The sequence below is a fragment of the Pholcus phalangioides genome, unplaced genomic scaffold (genome assembly GCF_987345545.1).
Source record: "Pholcus phalangioides strain wild (caught in Gottingen) unplaced genomic scaffold, Ppha-v1.0 ptg000022l_1, whole genome shotgun sequence".
In the NCBI taxonomy this organism is placed as follows: domain Eukaryota; kingdom Metazoa; phylum Arthropoda; class Arachnida; order Araneae; family Pholcidae; genus Pholcus; species Pholcus phalangioides.
The window spans coordinates 19,618,161-19,642,158 of NW_028301615.1; the positions used below are offsets into that span (position 1 = coordinate 19,618,161).

The window sequence follows — 23,998 nt, forward strand, 5'->3', positions numbered from 1 at the left end:
TCATACCTCTGTATTTTCACATATAAAACATTTTTTATTAGCAATGTCGCAGAGAAATGTTTGACTTGCATGTGCAGTTTAGTATAGTAGGCTAGTTAGATTTATATCGCTGTACTTAGTCATTTTAGAACCTGTCATTCCCTTTTAAAAGAAAAAATAATGCACCCATGAGAGCTTTGAAGTTATGAACAAGTAATTCTAGAAAGCCCAGAAAGGAATTGACTGGATGAGTTCCGTTCTTGTCCATATCAGCACTTGTCAGGAACTCTAGAGCAATTTATCAATAAGTACATAGGACCCTTGCATTTACATCCTCAGCTGAGAATACAAATAACAAAATTTTCATGTTTGATCAGATTGAATATTTGATAAGCGGAAGGATTATGTAGAATCAATACAAAATGAAAACCAGTTTGTGAAAGGATCAACTTTCATGAACTGCACTGTCTTCAGACCAAGGTTTAGTACTTTTATATTCATATGAACTTTTTTTTAATTCATCATAGGAGAATTGGGTCGATTTAATACCTCAAGATTCATTGGATGTATTAGAATGGGCAGTGTGTACTGATGAAGACAAACTTGTGGTCTGTTATTTACACCATGCAACGGTGTGTATGATTTTGATTTTGTTAATGAATAATTGTGTTTTTTTTTATATTTTTCTTTCAAAATCAATAAATTTTTTATGGCAAATACTCTGAAAATATGTGAATATGCACTAAAAAATCCCCAAAAGTCACTAAAAATACCAAAATATGTATTAAAACTGAGAAAATATATATTAAAATTGAGAAAAAATATATATTAAAATTGAGAAAAAATATATATTAAAATTGAATACCTCACAAAAAAAATGTCTTTTAAATGTATATTTTCTATATATTCCTTAGTGCATATTGATTTACAAAAACTTCTCATGCAAATGGGGGGGGGGGCATGGGGAAGAATGCTTTCAGTCCAAAAAAATGTAAATTAATACTTTTGCGATTTCATGTAGCTCAATATTGTTTCTTTCAATCACATGAAACAACGAAAGCAAAAATGTCAGTCTGCTGTAATAAAGAACAAAAGATAATAAAAGCATAAGGGGTGAACAATGATCTTTTAGTCACAGCATGCAGATGGGAAAATTGTCAGAGTCCACCATATGTACAGTAGAAATGAATTTGTGATGTGCAGCGAGTGATATCACATTTCTAAAGAAAAACTACTTTGTTTTTTGTGTCCTGAAAAATTTTGTTTTATAACCTAAAAGTGTTCTCTTTCCCCTCCCTCAACCTATCCTTCAAATAACTTTTTTTTTTTTTTTTTTTTTTTTTTTTTTGAGTATTCTGGTTAGTTTAGCTGCTCAAAAATAGAAAACATTTTGCTCTAAAGAGAAATTAAGTACAGTCAAATCTTATTAGGGGGTCACACTTGGGAGAAAAAAAAAGTGATCCCATAAACAGAGTGACCTGTAAAACAGAGTGAGCCATGTGAGTTAATTTGTTATTTATGTTAATTATTTCTCCCATCCAAAATTGAAAAAACCAAAAATGGCTCCCTCTCCCATCTGCCCAACATTGTTACATTATTTCAGATATGCAAGAGCTACGCCAATCTGTGTGAAATGGTTCTCTGGCTACTTGGTGCACTGAATCACTGAGCATCACTGCCAGTTCCAGTTTATGGTACACAGAGATGCTTCTAACGTGCTATAGTGCATACCCGGAATTTAGGAAAAAAACACTTGTTAATTTTGTTAGCGTGAGGGATACTTTTCTACAACAAAGAGAAAAAAGTACAAAGGGGGAAACCTCAGTGCAATTTTTTCTTTCCCACCATCTACCATAATCATGCTATGTTATGACCTTGGAACATTGAACTACAGGAAAACCCTATTTTCCCCTATACTCAATACCTTGGAAAGTAGTTTTTACTGATTTGAGGTACAAAGAAATTCCCGTACAGTTATTAGTACAGCCCATGCAGGCTATCAAAGAAAAGAGTGATGAAATATCTACATGTGTCCTTGGAAGGCTATATACTGAATTTTCTGATTTCTGAGAGGATTTTTTCTCCCATGGTTTTACGAAAATAACTGTACTTTAGCGGCTTTCTACCTGCATTAAACCGTAGTGTATCTGCAAAGTAAACAAGATTACACATGCTGCTTTTTAAAAACTGTATAGGATTGGATCGCTGATCGCCTGCTCAAATTATCAAAGAGATCATTGGATCTCAGATCACTCGAATCTGACACTTCAGCTAAAATATCTGCAGTTTTGCATCTATTCACTGTGTAGCTATCATCTGCGGTTACTGCTCATGACAATTTCACATTGTGAAAATTCAGGTTCTGACCCGCAAACACACAGGGACGGTTTGAGGAAAAAAATCTCTACCTATGCAGGACCTATTTTTAGCATCGTATTTCATTTGTTAAAAGCGATTCCGCTGGCATTGAACAGTAAAATTTAAACAAATCACTTTAAAAAGGATGGACAACACAGTAAAACTGTCTGGTTCACCTATCCTTATTTACATCGAATCCTGTAATTTACCCTTTTTGCACTGTGCTTTTGAAATTGGTCTCAAAGAAGCGTCATTCTTAAAAAAATGTATGCCTTCAAAATTTGCTGTGCATTGTCAAAAGAGAGTTAACAAACTCTGCACTTGGAAGACTCCAAAAAAAGAATTTTGTATATATGAGGAGAGACAGAAAAGAATTATCTGTGGTTGCTAGTACACTGGTTTGGCAAAAAATTGGTTTTGTAACTAAGCCATTTATAATTTTGCTTTGACTTGAGTCAATCTTATAGGATACCGAAATACTGCTATGAAAAAAAAAGTTCAAAATTAAAAAAAAAAAAAAAAATTATGAAAAAAAAGTTTTTTGCAAAAAAAAATTTTTTTTAGGGATTTTTTTTCATTATCTTGTAGGATACTGAAATAGTGCTATGAAAAAAAGTCAATTTTTATTTTTTTAGGGATTTTTTTTTTATTATGTTGTCTGAAGGGATTGCCCTCCCCTGTCCTACTGGTTAGTCCTGTGTTTTTCCTACTTTTTCTAATTTTTTAATAAGTGGGAGCCCTGAGTCTGTGTTTAGTCCTGTTCCATTTTTAAAATTTCTGCTCCAAAAATGAATGTGCTGCTCCAAAATGGATGAGGGGAATTGCTTCCTTTATTGTTGGCCCTTGAGAAAGTGGTCTGGCACCTCATTTTTGTTTTATACAAATACAATGAATGTGCTGCTCCAAAATGGATGAGGGGAATTGCTTCCTTTATTGTTGGCCCTTGAGAAAGTGGTCTGGCACCTCATTTTTGTTTTCATATATTATTTTTTTTCATTGGTCAAGACTTGATTTATATGCATTAATACTGAAAAAAAGTATGCATGCACCAAAATATGTATGTGCACATGTGCGTTTTGTATATAAAATGGGGCCTAGTGATTGACAATCATACATATGGGATAAAACTCATAATTGTGTGAGAAATGTATGCTTATATTCTGCAATTAATTGTTTGTTACAATTTCTGCAATTAGGACTTTTTTTTATAAGATGTCGGTATATTCATGTCTACCTTTGCATTCTTTGCGCTTTGAAATCCTTAAAATGTTCATTAGATTCAAAAGTGTAGGTGATGTTTATGCACCCTATCATGGCAACCATAGGTTCAATGTGCTATAGAAAAGTCAACTTTCTGTTGCTCAAAACCTTTTATAGGCTTCTTCTAATATTGTGATAGTGAAATTAATAATTAATTGCTGTGAATATAATGTGGGAAAACCTCTACATCAAATTGAATTTTGTGTTTGTTTTCAGAATGTATTGCAGCTCCACAAGTTGCAGACAGGAGAGAAGATCATGGATTTTCCTCATAAATTGGGAACAATTGGTGCATGTTCTGCAAAACTGAAACATAATGAGGTAAAGTTTAATTAAAATAGTTGTATTTTGTGTCCAAAAAATAAATAAAAAGGTTTAATCCTATTCAATGTTTACCATGTGTCTTGTTAAAAAATTTGCTATTGATTAAAAAAAAAATCAATTATTGCACTGAAAAGTTTTATAAACAAGATTTTTTTAGTGTTTACTAAGATTTGGCAAGTATTACTAAAGCTTCTTTTGTTAGATACATGGTCCATTTTTAGTTATTTTATATGCTAATGTTTTTTGTTTTCTTTTCATCTCTTTCAGGTGTTTTATAACTATGAGTCATTCCTTTCCCCTGGAACCATAGTCCGTGTTCTGATGGGAGATACCATTAAACATGAGGTGGGTGGACATTATGGTTTCTGTAATTTTTTTTTTCAGTAATACAGTTGTTGCTTGTTCAGGGTTCGTACGGTGCTTAAAAACTCCTTAAAAAGTCATTAATTTTCATTTCTTTTTTAAGGGCCCTTAAAAACTCCTTAAAATCCTTCTAGCTGTTCCTAAGAAAAAGTCTACTTTATCCCGCTCTTGATTTTATCCCCGAAAATCGAATTGTGGTAACTGCAGCTCCTTATTCAAATTATCGGCCCCTCATCAGGCTTTTCATCATGAAACCCCGATCATATCCTTGATCGTACAGCTGAAGATGGTTTACTCTAGTCCAGTGTTTCTCAACAACCGACAGCGGTTTCTGTTTTCAAAAAAGAAAAGAAAAAAGTCACCACTGCAAGCAGCAGAAATTACTATGGTCGATCGTCATTGCGTCAAATCCCGATGTTTCGTTGGAAAAAAAAAATTCATTTCATTAAAAGAGCTAGTCTGCCGAATTATGAAAGTTAATTTGTAAATTTCGCCAAATAACGAGTGTTAAATCACCAATGTCGCCAAATAACGAGTGCTAAATCGCCAAACATCGTGTTGAATGTCCTGAAATTTGCTCTCATGTTGCAACAATTTCTTTCTGAGTACAACTAAAAAACAAGAAAGAAAATTTAAAAACTTAATTTTAAAGAATTTGTGTATGTGGTGATCCACTTTGAGTGAGAGATGAATAAAGAGTTGCTGTGCAAATATAATTTTGTAAGAAAAATCTGTGTCAGCTGTGGATTTTTATTTTGAATAATTGGGGAAAGGGGAATGAATATCACTTTTAGAATTTTTAGAATTTATGTGATGCTGTTATGAGTTATATTTTTGACAGAAACTTCAAAGTTTTAGAATACTGAGCTGACAATAGAAAAGTATGTATGTAGATTGATTATTTTATGAATTCTTATGATGCTGGGTAACAAATCAAAAGTTGTAATTTCTGAACCACTTCTACATCTATATTTTTAAGAAGAGGGACAGTTTGGCAAATAAATAAATTTGCATATGTGCCCCCCCCCCTTTTTTTTTTTTTTTTTTTTTGCTGTAAAACTTAATCTTTTTATTGCTGAAAAGGTTATGAAGTTTGCCATGACTCCTGCTTGAAATTCCTTAAGTCCTTAAAAACTCCTTAATTTTTATTTAGAAAATTTTGTATTAACACTGTTGTTATAACAACCATGTGTAATTGCAACTTTTCTAGGTGTACAATAAGTCCAGTTTTCCTATTTATCCTGTGTGTTATTTTTCACCCAATATAACGACCATTCCAACTAATACAATGTGCAAAATCGGCTTTGTTTCTTTTTTGCAAAGAAATGGCCAAAATTAATCAGAGTTAAAAAAATGAATAATAAAATATTTTATTTCCTCTGAATATGGAATTCTCTCAAGAACCTTGTTTTATTTTTCAATCTTTTGATATAACCACCTCCCAATATAACTTACATTTTCCGTGGAACAACAGTATTTCTTATAATGAACATTGACTGTATTTCATTTCCAAATTATGCTCAAGTGGGCATAGTTTCCTTCAAAGCCTTCAGCACCACAGTTAACTTTAGTGTCTTAATAATGGTTGGAGAATTGATAAGATAATCTTTGTCTTTTTTCAATGAACAACTCATAAAAAGATGTTTAACATTTGTAAGAAACATTGGATTTTCCATAAATAAGTGTTTGTCAAGATTTCTCTATAGCTGACCATTTCATTCTGTGTATGTAATCAGTTTGACTCTTGCATTCTAGTTAATTCATTTTTTCCCCTCAAAAATTTTTCACAGCACCGGGTTGTATGTGCTATGATTACAAAAAATATTTTAAATCAATTTATTGTGCAGATTTTATTTTTGGTAATGTGTTCTATTATCATTAGAGCTTTAAAAATGTTATTTTATTTCCCAGATTTTCAGGGAGATAACTATCGAAGGATTTGATCCTGAGAATTTTAGAACAAGCCAAGTATTCTATAAGAGCAAAGATGGAACTGAAGTGCCCATGTTCATTATTCATCATAAGGTAATTATTTAGGTGCAACACTAATCACTTTAATGCAGTAAAAATATCTCTGCTTTTGTGAGCATTGTAATTTATTCTGGTTTCAAATTTCCCCCTCACTTAATTAATCTTATGCGTCAATCCATGCCTAGAAAATTTACAGTATTTACTAGATTCTAATATGCACATAATAGTCCATACAAATAAGTTCAATTCTGGGAGGGTGTATATCATATATACAGTAAAAACCTCTTTCACTGACAAAAAAAATTGTTTGTGAAAGGAGGGGGGGGGGTGACCATTAATCAAGGGGTTTGAAATGCATACTTTTATTATGCAAGGGGAAATTATTATTTGGCTGTAAACGAGTGTGTGACTGCAACTGAGGGATGTCTGTTAAGAGGGGTTTTACTGCAGTTTGCATGCTAGATTTGAGTAAATGCTGCATTATTTATTGCTTCAAATTTGTCCTGACATTAGTGAAAACAATTGAACTGTTATTTAGTTGTTGATTGTAGTAGTCATTTGAAGGGACTTGGTTTCAGGCAGTTATAAGCTAAAAGCTTGTACATAAGTAATGAGGACCTGATTTATTGCAGAAATTTAATTAATACTTTCACTGTATGTATACCATCTTTGCTATGCTCTTCATGCTGATAATGCCTATGTTCGTTTTTTAAATTTCCTGCAAATTTTTGATTTTTTTAATGATTCATTATTCGTTATGAATTTTGGAATTCTACAACATTTTGAATATAAAAAAAAATATTGGTTCTTCGAGATAGATTTTGTCTCATATAGGTGCCAGGGAAAGTGTTAAGAAACAAACTTCTCCAAGCTTTTGTGTATTAAATGAAATATATGTTGTGTTTATTGTTTTTGATAGTTTCTGCACATTTTATACTTGTTTCCTAAAGCAAGTTTTGAATAAAACTTGTTGATAAAATGATCCAGGAGCTTGTTTTTTTTCCCCAGGATTTGGTAAAAGATGGATCTGCTCCTGCACTCTTGTATGGCTATGGTGGTTTTCTGATAGGTCTGTCTCCTTATTTTAGTATATCAAGAACAATATTTATGAAAAATTTAGGTGGTGTTGCAGCTATAGCTAACATCAGAGGTGGAAAGTAAGTGTTTTCTTTAGGCCTATTCAATGACTTTGCATGTTGTGATAATGTTCCTTAAAATAAAAACTTGTGACATACATATTTTCCTACATATTATCCCCAAGATAAGTTTATATAAGAACAATGCGAAAACCTGGAATTCCTTTATAACAAAATTTTGTTATAATGAAGTGATTTCTCCGGTCTCTTGGGGTTCGTTTTAATGGGATTCGACTGCATTATGCTTTATCACAAAAGGGAAAAAAACCTAAAATAATCACATGTATACACCACCTTCTTGTCCTTGAATGTTTTCCTGACATTGAAAAGTTAACTAATTCTAATCTATGTAGAAGAATTGAATATAAACTTGCTCTGTAGCAGTCACAACAATGGGCACCCAGTGCATGTGGCAGCAGTCATTCATGGCAATAAGCTGCAGCTGCTATTAAAACTTTTTTTTTGAAACTGCTATTAAGTCCCTCTTCACAGCATTTTTATAACTATTACTTCATCAAAATGAAAGAGGAGAGGGTCATCTTATAGTCAGGTAAAGACAAGGCCGTAGCATGTTTTCCTGGGACAGACTTTTATTTGGTGCCCCTTGCAAGGGTTTTCTTGTCCAGAAAAAAAACAGGGTTGTTTGCCCCCCCCCCCCCCTCATTTTCATACTTTCCAACTACTATTGAATGTTCAGTTTCTACCATAAAATATGAAATTGTTGTGAATTGTGAAAAACTGTGGAAGTTTGGTTTTTTCAAAAGTATTTGCTTGTGGTCGTAGATTTCTCTGAATTCTGTTGTCCTATCAAGTACAAAATTATGTCAAGCGAAGACTACATCTCCAAAGAATGAATATGGAGCTGAATTTGAAATTGAAGCAACCTTGTTGTTGATAGTCATTGTAATGGTTTGTTTTGTTTGGCTGTCCACACATTTGCAAGTTAAATCCCCAGGTGGGTCCTTGTACCAAAAACATTTTAATTGCTGAATTGAAAAAAAAAAACAAATGAAATAGTGTAAACTATTTCACAAAAACCAAAGAACTTCCACACACACACACACACATTGATTTCGTGAAGAAATATTCATGGCAAACAGGCCAAACAAAAGGCTACTTTAAAAACTGGGTGAATGTCCAATATAGTCAGGTTGAAGAAAAATGAGAAAATTGATTTGAATTTTTAAAGAGGGGATTCATGAGGGGAAAAATTGGGGTGGGGCCTCTTCTGTCACTATGGAGAAGCTTGTAACTGAAGTTGGCATGTATCCATTTTGCAGATCATTTCAAACAAGGAACTGTCAAAATTTCTAAGAAATGTGCGAAATAAGTGCACTTTCTTTTGTGTGTGCGGGCCCCCAGGGTATTGCTCTATCCTAGGTATGGGCCTGGGTAAAAGCCATAGGTTTTTAAAAAATTTCCGAATGTATAAACATATGAGTATAATAATGATATCTCACTGTGGAGTTCTGATTTACTTATTTGTTTTCAATACTTACAGTGAGTACGGTCAGAAATGGTTTGATGGTGGAAAATTGGCAAACAAACAAAACTGCTTTGATGATTTCCAGGCAGCTGCGGAATACCTAATTGGCCACAAATATACTTCATCAAAAAAGTAAGCCAAGGAGAAAGATGTAAATTGTATTGAATTGAAGAGATGCCTGCCTGTGTGGATGGATATGTGCATCAAAACCCATCTGAAAAAGCTTTTACGATGAAAAATAACTTCATTTGATAATGATAAATTTAAAACATGTTTTTTGAATGTTTTTAAGAATGTAGAGAATCTGTATTTTTTCTTTTTTTTTTTTGCATCAATCAAATGCTGTCAAAATTTTTTAAATAATAGCCTCCAATCTGAAATAAGTTTTACACAGTTTTATACAAGTTGTGTTTGGAAAGTAAAAATATAATGGCTGCTTTGTATTCGGAACATTTTTGTTTTGCAAAACGTCTACCATAAATTATTCACTAGCGCATGTGCTGTTTCTCTATGTGACTGCCACCATTGTCCCAACATTTATTTAGTCCAGACCATGTGTTTTAAAACTTTTTTTCCCTGCGATGCCCTTTTCCCTAATTTTTGGTTTGTGAGATTTGATTTTTGAGAACCCAAGGACTTTAACCTACTGGTTGGCCATGATTAGTGATGGCTTGCACGGTGTTATAGTTTTTGCAACAGGAAAATATCCCTAAAATTGCACTCTTACCAATGAAAATCCCTAAAATGTTTTAAAAGATTCCTTTTACATTTATTGTTGTGCGGAATTCGTATCCGCGCGATAACCTCCAGAATTCTCATTCTCCAAAGTTGGCAACTATGACTTAATCTTTTTGAGAAACACATTTGTGACATTCCTCTTTGCTTGTTTTGAAGTCTTGAAGGTGTTGCCAATATGCAATGGCATTAGCTGTGATGCTGGAGGCATGTCATAGATCAGAGAAATGACTTTTGTGTCCCAGAAAACAAATAATTTTATTGAAATTGAGGTTTTGGGCTTCTTGGCTTTTGATGAATGTGAATGCACCATTTCTAGCGATTATTGCTTATATTCATAAACACCAGTCTTTACTCTAAAGAATTCATAACACCACATTGTTACATTTTGAGGATTTGGTTTCCATAAATTGTGATTATCTCTTTCTGAATATCCAGTGGGTGCTCATACATTTCAGGAAGCATATGACAGAGTGCACTTCGCAATTGGCTCGATTCAAATCACAAATACCCTTATAAACTTGCTACTTGAACCAGACTCGGCACAGCAATGACAAAAGTCCATGAAAGGAAAGCTAAATAATCGTGATCAAAGTCAGCGTTACCAGCCATTCATAATGAAACATTACTTTTCTGCTTATACCAATTGTTACTTTCTGAATAACCCTCATATTTTTTTTAACTCCCAGGCTGTAGAATTAATTGGGGGAAATGTTTCTCCCAAAATGGCAGTGAGAAAAGAAAAAAAACATTTTTTTTTCAGTTTTTGTGTTATGGCACTCAAACTTGTATATTGCAAATACAGTGAAACCTAAGGCAGATGCAGTATGAGATAGAAACCAGTCTCAGATGGAATCAAAAAATAGTCCCTTCATTGATTAATGTTTGAATATGCACACCCTTTTATAAAATGGAAACCTGTCTGAAATGGGATATTATTTGCTTCTTGACATTTCGTTTCGTACAGGATTCATTGTATAGAATACAATTGAAAAGAAGGTGTCATGCAAAGAATCTAGGCTCAAACCCATCACAGACAAAATATCAATTACCGGGGGTAGGCAGACACTATACCAGTACTCACCAATGCACACCCATCCAATACAGTACCATCAAATAAGTAAGAGAATAGAGAAATAATGAAAAAACTAGAATATATATATGCATATGCCATCTATATGTCATTTAACAAATTTTGTCTTAAAATAAAAAATTGTAACCACATCCCTGGATGATTGAGCATGTTACTATGCTGGTCATCTCTCTGTGTATGGGAGCATTCTGGGAGTTAAATAAAGTATATTTAAGGTGTATAATGCTGGGCCAAAACTTTGGTCTTTTCCAGATTTAGATAGTAGATGTAAGCAATTAAATATGAGAAACAATGATTTTAGATCCTCATTTTAATCAGTACTTATGTTGATCTTAAAAGTGATCAATCGGTAAGGAACATAAGCACTGATTAAACACAGGTGAAAAAACATTAGTTCTTGTTTGTCTTCACAACCAGGTTCAATCAATATGCATTATATCATAATTTTTGGTTTTATACAGGCTTACAATCAACGGAGGCTCAAATGGTGGCCTCCTTGTAGGTGCATGTACAAACCAGAGGCCCGATTTGTTTGCTTGTGCTGTTGCTCAAGTTGGGTGAGTAGGACACCTATGATTTCCTAATAATATACTGTGGGTTTTGTGTTTCAAAGGGTATAGAACATTTTATTTTCTGTATTATTACAGACATATTTCAATGCAAACTTGTATTTCTTTCAGTGTACTTGATATGTTGCGGTTCCACAAGTTTACCATTGGTTATGCTTGGAAGTCGAATTATGGTTGTTCTGAAGAAAATAAAGAAGAATTCAACACACTATACAAGTGATTTTTTCTAAATTGTTTCTTGTGTTTCATGTGTTTTTAATCTCGAGTTGATACGCACCAAACCTATAAGCATTGGCACACTTGTGGTTTGTGAACTTTTTAGCTATGTGTAATAGAAAAGATTCGAATCTCAGTTGAAGTCATTGGCCTGAAACTCTTATTGGGTCCATGGATGTAAGCCCTCCCAATATTTTAAGTAACTTATATAACTACACCTGTATCTGATGCTTTTCCTTTTTTTTTTCATTGCTTTGAAATGAGCTTTAAATATAGATCATGTCCCAATCTATATCTATAGCATGACAATGGACTGAACAACAAACCCTCCCACACAGCAGAGTATACCGAAAACAGTGACTTATGTCGTAAAAAAACATAGTACAGTAAAAGCTCCCATAATGGTTACCTATGAACAACTGCCTTATTTTCTTGGACCAGAATGCATTCCATCGGATTTACATTAAGATTAACCTCTAGTAAACTTTCCCACGTTGTCTTCTTATCTGTCATAGGTCCTTGGCTGTACTTCTACTGTGATTTCAGGGTGAAATAATTGGGTTCTGAACTCCCAAAAGAAGAAGAAAACACTAATTTATTATCCAACATCCCCAACGAAACCATCATGTCTTTTCGGTACCAACTTTTACATTACTCTCATTCTTCAAATGTCCTTTTTCCTCATTCTCTTTTCTTTCGGGACGTTCGCTTCTCCCAGGCCTTCTTCCACTTCTTTTCTCCTGAACCTTACATCATCATCAAAAAGCACATCCATCATTTTTTAAATGATGAGGCTTCAAGAATGTATCCAACCCTTTTTCTCAACGGTAACTGTGACAGGACGTCGGCATTACCTTGCATATCACACTTTCGGGTCCCCTGGGCCTGACGCTGTCTGGTAGGTTAGCATTATATCATGCAGACCACCCTTGAACAGCAAGTAACATTTGTTCATCCAAAAGTTAATGGGATGGTGGTCACGCCACTGGCATACGCGAAGGATGACCTTTCCCTGCCTTAATTCCTTTGGCACGCCACTGTTGACGATTGAAGACTTGGCCATTTGGCTACTGGCTTTCTCAGTCTTTGGCTGCCGGTTTGGAGCTCTGTTGGTTTCTTTGGCAAATGGATGCAAAAACAATTGTCAGTCCGATTGCGTGGACATTCCATGCCTAGACTGAAACCGGTTCGGTGCCGATATCCTCCTCTTGTCAAGATGTCCATCGTCATATCGTTTTGAGTTCATCTTCTTCAGCTGCAAGGTCTTGCTCTCAGACTTGTCCCGATTGGTCTTCTGCACATCTGAGAGGAGAGGTGCTACCTTCACACCATTCTCAGCGACGTCGCCACCACCTTCAGAGTGATCACTTTCTGACGGATTCATGGGTCTTGTACTCAATGAGAGCAAACGTCATCTTCACCACATTCCCGTAGAGGCAGCGCTTCGTACATACATCTGGTATCTTAGATCCTCAATTGGCGACTACACTGTGCTCTGGCATAAACTGCAACATGGACTCGGGTGCCACTTCCTCGAACACCATGTTGCAGGCTAGGATCATTTTAGCACATCTGGTCTCCTTGGAAGCAGGTATGGGCACGACTCGGTGCACTTTAGTACCTTCTCCATTGACTTGGAGTTTGTTTGATTTCCTGAGACAGTACAGAATGACCCTCCAGCCGAGTGGTCAGGGTCTTGATCTTCCTAAAGGATGAGACCAATGTAACCCTCCTTGTTCTTCCAAATGTGTTTCAGCAAGTTCTTCGTTAGGTATGTCAAAATTGCTGTCATTGGACTTGGCCTTCTGTTCGCGATCAACACTAGAATCTGCAGATGAGGTACACACATCGCTCTTACGGCTTTGCTCATTGATCGGACTTAGAACTTTTAAATTTCCCAAGAGTGTGTCGTATGCCATCGGACATATAAACATTTCATTTATCAAGCAACTCAACACTGCACAAGTAATTAACACGTATCTGTGTTTTTGCCATTGCTGATCTTCGTCATGCATATCTTCAGATAGGCTATCTCACTTTCACCAAATGCGGACTTGATCCTTATTCTCCCCTTGCCTTCATTGTCATCGATCTTAACCAAATCTGATGTAACGACTGAGATCTAGACTTCAGAATCGACTGTGTCTCTTATTATCTTCTGACCACATTTCAAACTCGTGGTCTGCGGTGTGTCAGTGTTCGCACCAACACCAGTTGCCGACACCATGATACATGCTTTTAGGACTGTGGTCACTTGTTATGCTCCACACGCATAACAAGTGACTGCTGGGAAGTGGACCCGATTCGTGGATAGAAATAATTTTATTGATTTTCCAGTCGTTCGGGTAGCAGAATTTAGTGAAACATTGAACACGATTAAAAGATAGTCGGCGACTTCATCAGCACAGAATTTAAAAATAGAATTTGGGATGTCGTCTGGACCAACAGAATGGGGTTTCAGTTTTTTCAATAGTTTTAGGATACCTTGTTTGGAGAAGGATATTGGGGGCGAGTTGTGGATAGAATCAAAAAAAGAGTATTGGGGAGGAGAGGGGTCTATTGGGCAAACCGAACCAGAACGCTAAATTGAATTCAACAGCTATCTCTGAAGGAGAAGATGTATATTTATTTGAACTTCTGAGGGAAGTGGGACCAACAGATTTAGATGTCTAAGGTAACTCCAGAATTTTGTTGGATTGGTTTTTAAGTAATAGGGTAGGGAATGAGAGAGGTATTTGGACTTTTGGACAGAAATGAGGTTTCTGAGATCATGGGTGGAGGCTGAAATGAAAGATTTGAGTGAATTGGATTTGTTGGTTTTATATTTCAAAGCTGTTCGGTAGATTTTCCTCTTTAGATGAATAATGTCTCTGGGGATCCACGGATTAAAAAAATACTTGGAAGAAACTTCTTTTAATTGGAACTGTAGCTAGGCATTTGTCTATAATACCTTTAAAAGAGGTCCAGAGGGTGTGGATATTGTTAAAAGAGGATATGGATAGGAAATCATTGAAGTGAGAGCGAAGAATATTTCGCATAAGTGAATAATTTGCCTTGTTGAAATTACGTTTAGGGGTGAGTTTGTAGGATGGGATAGAGTGCAGGAGGGAAAAGTTAATGACTGGGATTTTATGGTCGGAGCAACCCTCAAAGATGGAAGTGGAAAGGATTGAAATATGATTGGAGGTAGCAATGAGATCTAAGGTAGAGCTGGAGTAAAGGGTGGTTCTTGTGGGTTCTAAAATGGATTGGACCAAGTTAAATTTAAGGAAGATGTCTAAAACTTTGTTATTAATTCTGTGATTGCCGGACAGGGATTTCATATTTTTCCAGTCAATCTCAGGAAGATTCCAGCCTCCGGAGATAATAATAGAATGTGTATTGTAAAATTTTTCAAGAATAATTTCCAGTTGTTCAAAAAGGTGGAAATCAGGAGAGGGAGGGAAATAGACAGAAAAGAGAGAAAAACCGAGAGTTTCTATCTTTTCGAAAAGCATTGTAATCTGGTGGTAAAAATTCGGAATTAGAGATTGTATTATTTAACCATGACTCTGTAACACCTAGAAAATGGGGATTATGGATGAGTAAGAATGATTCTAGAAAATCTGTTTTATTTTTCAGGCTGCGAGTGTTAATATTTCCCAATTGAAAGATATTTTTTAATTTGAAGGTTGTGTAGACGGAGGGGTTGCTCTGGGGGAGTAGCTTAAAGGGGGCACCGAGGAAATATGGGAGGAGAGGGAGGGCAAGGAAGGGTTCGAAGGAGCGTGAGCGGGGACGAATATTGTTAATATCAGGATCCCAGACATATTTGGTGTTATTGATGAGTGCAAAATTGTGAATAAGTTTTACTTTAATGCCTTCGTCATGGAAATTTTTGACTGGCTCTCCAAATTTGACCACGAAGCTTGCGTGTATCAAAGGAGAAATCTTTTGAAATAGATATGTTGCTGTGTTTTTAAGTTTGGAGGCATTTTTTAGAATCTCACTTTTGATTTTAAATTTGTTGAATTTTATTATGGAAAGTCTGGATCCGTGGGTCCTTTTGGAGCCTATTCTATGACAGCAGTCACTCTCACTAGGTGAAATTTTTATGTCAAGGTGATCAGAACAGCATTGGATGATTTTGGATTCGAGGGTGGTAGGGGACTCGAAGTCAGATTCTTCAGGAATGTTTTGGAAAATCAAGTTATCTCGGCAAGAACAATCCTCAAGATCGATAACTTTGTTGGTAAGGGAAGATTGCAGTTCAGAGAGATTTGAGGAGAGGTCATAGACTTGGTTTTGAAGTTCCTCTACGGGAGAAAGTTTCTCCTCAACTGCACTAAGACGCTGGGATAGATCGCTTAGCTAATGACTGAATGAGTCCTGTTTTTGGGTGAGGAGGGTAAGTTTGTTAAGAATGGCTACTTGGGTGTCTTGAATATTACGGAGAACGGATGAGTTATCCGAAGAAGTCGAAAATTCAGACGAAGGATTTGATCTATTTTGATAGTGTGCTGGGGAGTGGCTGACCCTAGGACCAGCTTTGGATTCGATATCTCCCGCCAGTAATAGCAAGCTAGCCAAGTGGGAAAAAAGGAAGAGGTTCTGAATAGAACAAATTCGAATGGCGGTTACAAGTACCAGAGAGAAAAGTGTTTTTCTTTAAAACACACATATATTTTAAATAAGAAATTGATGGTGGAGCAAAAAATAGTAACACACTGTACATAAAAATTTTAAACGTCGGATGCAGGATCGACACAAAGAATATTAAATTGATAAAAATGAAATAAGTTAGTATGAAAATATGAAGCGAACTAACCTGTGGAAATAGACTTGAATAAAACATTGTTTTTTACAAAATGTCGATCCTGCATCGTGAATGTCCATGGGTGACGACACTTAAATACAAACGGTGAAACGCTCACTTCAATAACGAAATCCAGGTGGCAGCAGTAGTTGAGAGATGAGACCACTTTTGTAGAGGGGTGGTTTGGCGGCTATGTTCCGAATCAAATGGTGCCGTCATACGGGGCTTGTATCAGGAGGAGATGGCGGGAAAAAACCCAGAGATGGCACGACGAGTATTTTTTCCTCCCAGAAGTGAACAGTAGAGTAGAGTCAATGGTTCTCACAGGTTCATCACCAGGAAAATCTGTAGAAATAGACTAGAATAAAACATTGTTTTTGACAAAATGTCGATCTCGCATCGTCCCGCACTTTCCTGTATGGCATTCAGTAATTGCATGAAATTGAACTCTGGTCGAACTTCTACCCACAAGTTGGTGGCCATGGACTTCAGATCTTCCTTGTTCCTTTTTGCCAAATACACCCATCTTTATTTATCGTCTCAATACTGCTGCACAATACTTGCTTCTCTTCCCTAGACAGGATTGCCCCTCTCAGCACCGTAGTCTGGTTGACTTCACGAGAAAAAAAACTGTGTGTGGGAGCTCGCTGCTGCTGCTATCCTTCTATACAAATCGGGGTGGTTCCACTGTGGTATGGACACTCTTTTCCTAATTCACCTCAGCCTTGAGTTGTTGAAGCCACGGTCCTGTCGACTGCGCCAGCAAACTTTCCCCCGTCGTCTTCTTATCTGTCGTAGGTCCTTGGCTGTACTTCTACTACTACTTCAGGGCAAAATAACTGGGTTTTAAACTCCCAAAAGAAGAAAACAACATTTATTTCATTTATCACCTAACATCCCTCCCAACGAAACTCATGTCTCTTCGGTACAAACTTTATCACTACTCTCATTTCTCGAAAACGTGTCCCTCTCATTGTATTTTCTTTCTCTCGCGATGTCTACTTCTCCCAGGCCTTCTTCCACTTTTTTCTCCTGAACCTTATACCTCTGAACAACGATTTCCGAATAATTTCCTTGTTTTGGAAATTAAAATGAAAAAAAAATGAGAGAGAAGCATTTTTTTTAATCACAAAAAAATAATTACTCAAGATTAGCTTTGAAGTTTTCCTTTTCTTTAGTCCTTAGAAATAACCATGGGTTTGTTCCTACACCAATGGGTTTTCAAAATGTTCGTGGATCCCGGATGCTTGTTAAGGAGATGTTAATGGATGTGCTAGACACATTTCTGAAGAAAGCAGAAATTTGGGTTTAGACTTAGGCAAGTGGCTATGTCACAGACCAAAGGCGCTAATTGAAAATACTGCCCTAGATAACAAAAATAGTTGATGGCATTGGAGATGAATCTGATCTGAAGAATGCATATCCTAGGGATTAATAATCCTACAAGGATTACGGTGCAACTGTACACATTTTTCTTCATGAAATTTTTTTAATGAAATTAACAATAAAAAATCACAAATAAAGTTCTCTGTTAAAATTTCTCACAGCTTCAATACAAAATAAATGTCTTGTGCAACAAAAAACATCTTTTTCTAATTAATTATAGCATGGGCTGTTATAATTTTAAAGCAATCAAAAAATTTAATCCATATTTCAGAAATACTGAACCTCTGAACAACGGTAACCTCCCAGCAATGGCTACATTTGGTACCGTTGGTGGTTGTTGTTAGGAGGCTTCACTGTAACTTAAGTAAAGTGTATAAAACACTATTATGGGAATTTCTATAGTATGGCATTTGCAGTCGTCAGGACTCGTTGGAAAACAATGCAAAGCGTTCTGCTTCCGGGAACAAGCCTATCAAAAATTTAATTTTTTTCCCTTCTATTCTAAGTAATTTCTTTTGGGAGAACATTTCGCTGAGTGCAACTTCAATTAAGTATCTGTCATGATTATATAGCAATAAATTTCAATATACTTTAGGTATTCTCCTCTTCACAACGTCAAAATACCAGAATGTGAAAACGTGCAGTATCCTGCTGTCTTGTTGACTACGGCTGACCATGATGATCGAGTTGTTCCTTTACATTCTTTGAAATTTATTGCCGAATTACAATATAAACTTGGCAAGTGTCCAAAACAGGTGAGGCATATATATATATCATGTATTATAGAGTGAAAATTACGTCCTCTTATTTGCTTCTCTATGTAAACAGGAAGATATTTTTTGCCTCATTATACTCTTGCTGTATTTGATTCATTACTAAGTTTTGTTCCTTCGTGATTTTAGAGTTTTGCATTCATGTTGAATGAGCAATCAAATACAGTTATACCTTGCAAGACATACTTGATTTCTTGACCCACCAAAATAATTTGCAATTATAATTTTCACTGAAATACACATGAAGAACAGTTTCATGTTTTTGTATGTTTCTAATGCACATTTGGTAAGCTTTATATTGGTGTTGGGTGTTAAAAATGTGTTTCTTGAACAATTTCATTTCTTTTTGGAAAACATTGTGGAATCTAACAGACTTAATCAATCTCTGCTCTTTTGTTATTTTTGTAACTTCTATCATTTTGTCATTCTTTTCCATTTTTTCTTGTTTGTGATGTCATTCTTCACACTGTACAGTGCTATTCTCATCCAACGATTTAGAAATTTCATTCATAGATACCATCTTGTCATGACAATTCAAACATTTGCCATACATACAGAATTTAGACTCTCTGCTACACGTGATATCATCAACTATGGTTTCAGGAGATGTTGTTTGGATTAATCTCAGTTTATATAGTGCAATCAATTTATATTTCAAATTACTGTGCTGCCAACACACATAAGCATGTTTCCCTATTTCCAACTTTCTTTTACTTCCAAAATTTTTTGTTGAAATTGAATGGTAATTTGATGTTGGTATAAATCTCACATTTATGTCTCTCACATTAGTGATCGAGTGTATCCAGTGAGACTTGGGGGGGAGGGGATAGAGTCAGAAAACAAAAATAATATAGGGAAATAATTGTTCTGTCCCTTAAAATACAGAATGTATTGCCATATTGTGATATAATGAACCTTTAACCATACTAAAATGCCCCTTTATGCCAAATCTCCCTGGATCTGTGCCTGGCAGTGATTTTGATGATTTGTACTATTTAATTTTCGTATTTAACTGAAAAAATATGATGGGGGAGAATGTGGTAAAGGGTTTAAATTAAATAGAGTAAGTTATTAAATTTAACTTAAAGTAAAGTTTTCTTAGTTAAGAGGTTTTTAAATCATAGTTTCCATTCTGTTGCGTTGGTTGAGTTTTTGGAAGATGTAACAGAGTGGACAAATTAGCCTAAATTATTTTTTTTCCATTATAAATTTAAATTATTTGCGAAAACTTTTATTATATTTTGAAGCATATCATGTGCTATCACTAGATGCTGATATAGATGAAAAAAAAATCTTAATTATTTATGATAATGACGTAACAGAGTGGACATCTGACAGAGAAAAATCTGGTACTGAAGACATAAAATGAATATTAAGTCATTTTGCAAAAGTCAAATCCAAAATTGTTGATCAAGCATTTAAAGTAAACCTTCCAATGAGCTCAAAAGTGTTATCAGATTTAATCTGGTATAAAAATATATTTTCCAAATGGCCATAATAGAGTGGACATTTTAAAATGGGAAAAACTTAGGGACATGAACAAAAAAATAGTTTTTCATAAGAAAGAAAAAAATTTGTTTTCAAAATTTTATTGTCAATTTTATTCATCTATGGCACACATATGAAAATGTGATTCCAGGTTTTCTAAAACAAAATTCCAGGTTTGCACCACATCTCTTTGTTTAACACTGAAGTAGGGACAGCCAGATTTTGACATTTTGCTACAAGCAATGATTTAAAAAAAAATTAGATACCATCTGAAACAAATTAAGAAACACTGCATGACAGGGAATTAAATGAAGAACTAGAAAAAAAATTAAAATTATCACCAGAGTGCTCTGAAATTTTGTAAAAAAAATTACAAAGTCTCGGAAACAGTTTGTACACCTTTTTTGGGAATGACCCATATACTGTATATTAAATAGTTAACTATTGAAACAGCGACCTGGGGGCAAATGGACATTACAATTAGCCGTTATTAATTATTTCTGGTGGAAAAATTCTCGTAAAAAGAAAAAATTATCAGTGTGCTTCATTGATTTATCGAAATTGCTTCTGTTTCAGACAAATCCTTTGATGATTCGTGTGGATGTGAAAAGTGGTCATGGTGGTGGTAAACCAACATCTAAAAGGGTAAAGACCAGTATTTACACTACTGGCCATCCAAAATGGAATATCTAGAATACATTGCGCTATATGTTTGAAATTCTTACCAGAGAAAGTAAACATGTAAATGAGTAAATTATCACAAAAGGAAATGTGCTTTATTTCATATTTCGCAGGGGACTTATTCCATAAAAATATCGACCACAAACATTGAAAGTCAGTTGCATGACCAACTCAAATTTTCTTCAAATTCGGTGCATGTAGTGTTCAGGTATGAAAATACTTAAAATTTCAATGACCTGCTCTGCATATTTGTAGACCTGCCTGAATTTAAATTTTGTGACAAAAACAAAACCATTGAAAAACCAAAAAAAAAAATTGTTTTACAGCACAATGCATTCAAAGTGTTGCATTTTGGATGGCCAGCAAGTATATTTCCAGATTCTGTACAATTTAAATGTTTGCGATTATATTTAAAAGTTTACTTGAGAGGAAAACTATTTCGCAAATTAAATTTTAACTGCCGTTGTATGGTTCAACATGACACTTTTTTTCCCACAAGAGACAGTAAAAATAAATCTGTGCATAGATTTTATTCTTTAAAAAAAATTTGCTGTTCATTGAAAATAATTTTGTCATTTATTAAACGTTTCCTATTGTACGTTTGTGTGTTTTAATACTGTAATTTCTTGATTCATTAGGATCGTTTTCTTTGATTTAAAATTTGGTGGCATTGTCGATGTGCTACCAGAAGATGTTCATTGTTGAAATGAATTCGAGAATTTCTTCCATACTTGTCTCATCTAAATCAACAAATCCAACGGATTTTATCATTTTAATTATATCATATTTCTAATTTGCAAGCCCATTTTCAAGAATAAAATCAAACAAACTTTTGCTTGCCGCAATTTCTAAAATTAAATTTTTAAAATTGTGTTATATTGAAATTGTGTAAAGCGGAAGCGAGGGATGCATGTACTGTACTTGACTTTTTGCTACTTACCAATTAAGTGGTATGTATTGTGTTTTTCCTTTCGTAGATCGAGGAAGTCGTGGACATGTATTGCTTTATGATCAACAGCATGGATCTGAAATACATTGACTGATTTTCTCAACATTAAAAATTATTTGCAGCCTTGTTTGTAAGCACGAAGTTTTGTATTTTTCACTACTTTTTTTAGCATGATTTTCATTCATGATTATGTAAAATAATCAATTCATGTATGATGTGGCTCATTGCATAGTTAATAATATTGGTTTCGAATAAAAATAGTTTCTTGTAAACAATTGAAAAAGTGGTTTTATTTGTATAGAGGAAATCATTTATACTTACTACTATGTTCAAAAAGTTCAAAGACTATTTTATTATGGAAGAATGAATACAGATATAACCTGTTTATTTATTCAGCCTTTTTTTGTCACATCCTCCAGTGCCTTCATTGCTACTTGCTGCACTTTGAAACCTGAGACCGCTGCCCATTAAGCAAATCTCTTCATTTGAGGAAAGAGGAAGAAAAAGTCACATGGTGTAAGATCAGGAGAGAATAAACTGGTTGTGGAAGTGTCAGAATGTGTGATGTTTTGACAGGTAACTGACGTCAGGAGGAGCCTGTGAGTCCTTAAACGTCTGCATGATACAGTGAGACACCAGCGACTAGATCTTTGGAAGGCCAAGTCATGGGTGCTCCATCACGCCAATACACTAGCTCACAGGTTCCCTCCTGGTGTCAGATTACCTGTCAAAACATCACATTCCAGTACCTCCACAAACAACTTCCTTACCCTGATGATGTCCCATGTGACTTCCCCCCCCCCCCTTTTCCTTGAATAAAGAATTTGCTTAAGGGGCAACGATTTTCAGGTTCCGAAGAACTGCAACAAGTAGTGACAAAGGCACTGGAGGATATGACAAAAGGAGGCTTGCAATCCGCATTTACATCTTTGTTTGAACAATTTTCAAAAATGCATAATTGCACAGAGTAGTTACTTCAAAGGTAAAACCAAATAAACAGGTTCTATCTACATTCATTCTTCTGTAATAAAATAATTCTAGGAACTTGAATGTAGTAGTATGTGTATATACATACTACTACATTGCATACATACAGTATATAGTATGTATGTAACAGTATATACTACAGTATATACATACACATACTTGCAGATTTTTTTCTTTCATGCACATACAAACTAGTTCTGACCGCATTACCACTTCACCTTTTGTTATGCAACAGGGCTTGACAAATCACAAAAGAAAAAATTTAGGAGCTGGAATTTTTTTCCCCAAGAAAAACAGATTCAAAAACAATTTTTCAACTTTTCTAGGAATAATGAGATTTTTCCTACATTGAGAGACATATGAATTACAAGAATGATCTGTTTTCTTTCTCAGACCCCTAGTTTAGCAACCGCACATAGAATTTTAGGCACCAGTACCAATCTTTCAGTCAACCTGGTGCAATAAATCTAGTTGCAAACCCGGTTTATTATTTTTCATAAAATTAGATCATTGGCGGTTGGCAATGAACAAAAACGTAACACAAAATTTTCCTCTTGAACATTTATTACAGTTAAGTGTTTATATAACATGAACTTTCAATAACACAATGCAGTAATTTTTAAAGTTTAGCGCAAATAAATGTTTATTACAAGTTTATCATAGTTATTAAATTAAACTGATCTCATCCAATCGACATCTGTCAGACTAGAATATTTTAAGAAGTCTGTTCTCACACTGGAACCACTTTCCCATGTCATCACAACACCAATGTCAAACGGCTAGGAAGTCCATGTGGATCCCCATCACCTTTACACAGAACCACAAGAATCATCAGAGAGCACTGACGAGTCAGTCCAGGAAGAGAACGGAGACGGTTATGCCGTAATTATGATCGTTGGTACAAGTAAACTTGATAGAGGCATCAGAAGGATTTTTAGCGAGGAAATTGTATCAATTGAGCACCACAGCAAGGGTGGCGAGGCAACCACCAAGGCAAGATTTACCTAATTCTATCCATTTCAACGTCCAAAGAATTGGGAAGAGCTAAAAGCACTCTGTTTTCTCTTGCCGTTATGATTTGAACAAAAGCAAAGTAGTGGTGATTGTTCACAGTACACAACTGGTATTTAAGGGGAACTTATCCCGATCACACACATGCCCACAGGAGTCAATCAGCTTCAAAATCATTGAGGTCAGCCAAATTTACATATATACTGCATTCAATATTGAAAGATTGTGACAAACGGAATCTGGCAACATGGATCGGTGGCGGTGTCAAGGTAAATATACACTAAAATGACTAGATAAGAACTTTTCTCTGCCTGGATCTATGGATATGTTACACTGCATCAGGATTCATGTCACATCTTGCCATACACAAAATTCCGGAGGCATGGCAGCAATCTCTGAGTATTCAATCAGCCTCAATTCACCAATCTTAATTGGTTT

At 35.1% G+C, this 23,998-nt stretch overlaps 1 protein-coding gene across 1 annotated transcript in view; it reads left to right on the plus strand.

Annotated features, from left to right (window-relative positions):
• The window catches only part of LOC149069958 (prolyl endopeptidase-like), a 38,636-nt gene extending 16,791 nt beyond the window's left edge, over positions 1 to 21,845 (plus strand). Inside the window, exons 9-19 of the mRNA XM_089250156.1 lie at positions 507 to 611; positions 3,814 to 3,918; positions 4,189 to 4,266; positions 6,196 to 6,309; positions 7,264 to 7,412; positions 8,893 to 9,009; positions 11,167 to 11,262; positions 11,386 to 11,490; positions 18,267 to 18,426; positions 20,509 to 20,577; positions 21,591 to 21,845. Coding sequence (XP_089106282.1) covers positions 507 to 611; positions 3,814 to 3,918; positions 4,189 to 4,266; positions 6,196 to 6,309; positions 7,264 to 7,412; positions 8,893 to 9,009; positions 11,167 to 11,262; positions 11,386 to 11,490; positions 18,267 to 18,426; positions 20,509 to 20,577; positions 21,591 to 21,656 — 1,164 coding nt within the window. The 3' untranslated portion in view covers positions 21,657 to 21,845. The remainder of the gene's footprint in view (positions 1 to 506; positions 612 to 3,813; positions 3,919 to 4,188; positions 4,267 to 6,195; positions 6,310 to 7,263; positions 7,413 to 8,892; positions 9,010 to 11,166; positions 11,263 to 11,385; positions 11,491 to 18,266; positions 18,427 to 20,508; positions 20,578 to 21,590) is intronic.
• Positions 21,846 to 23,998: the final 2,153 nt, after the last annotated feature.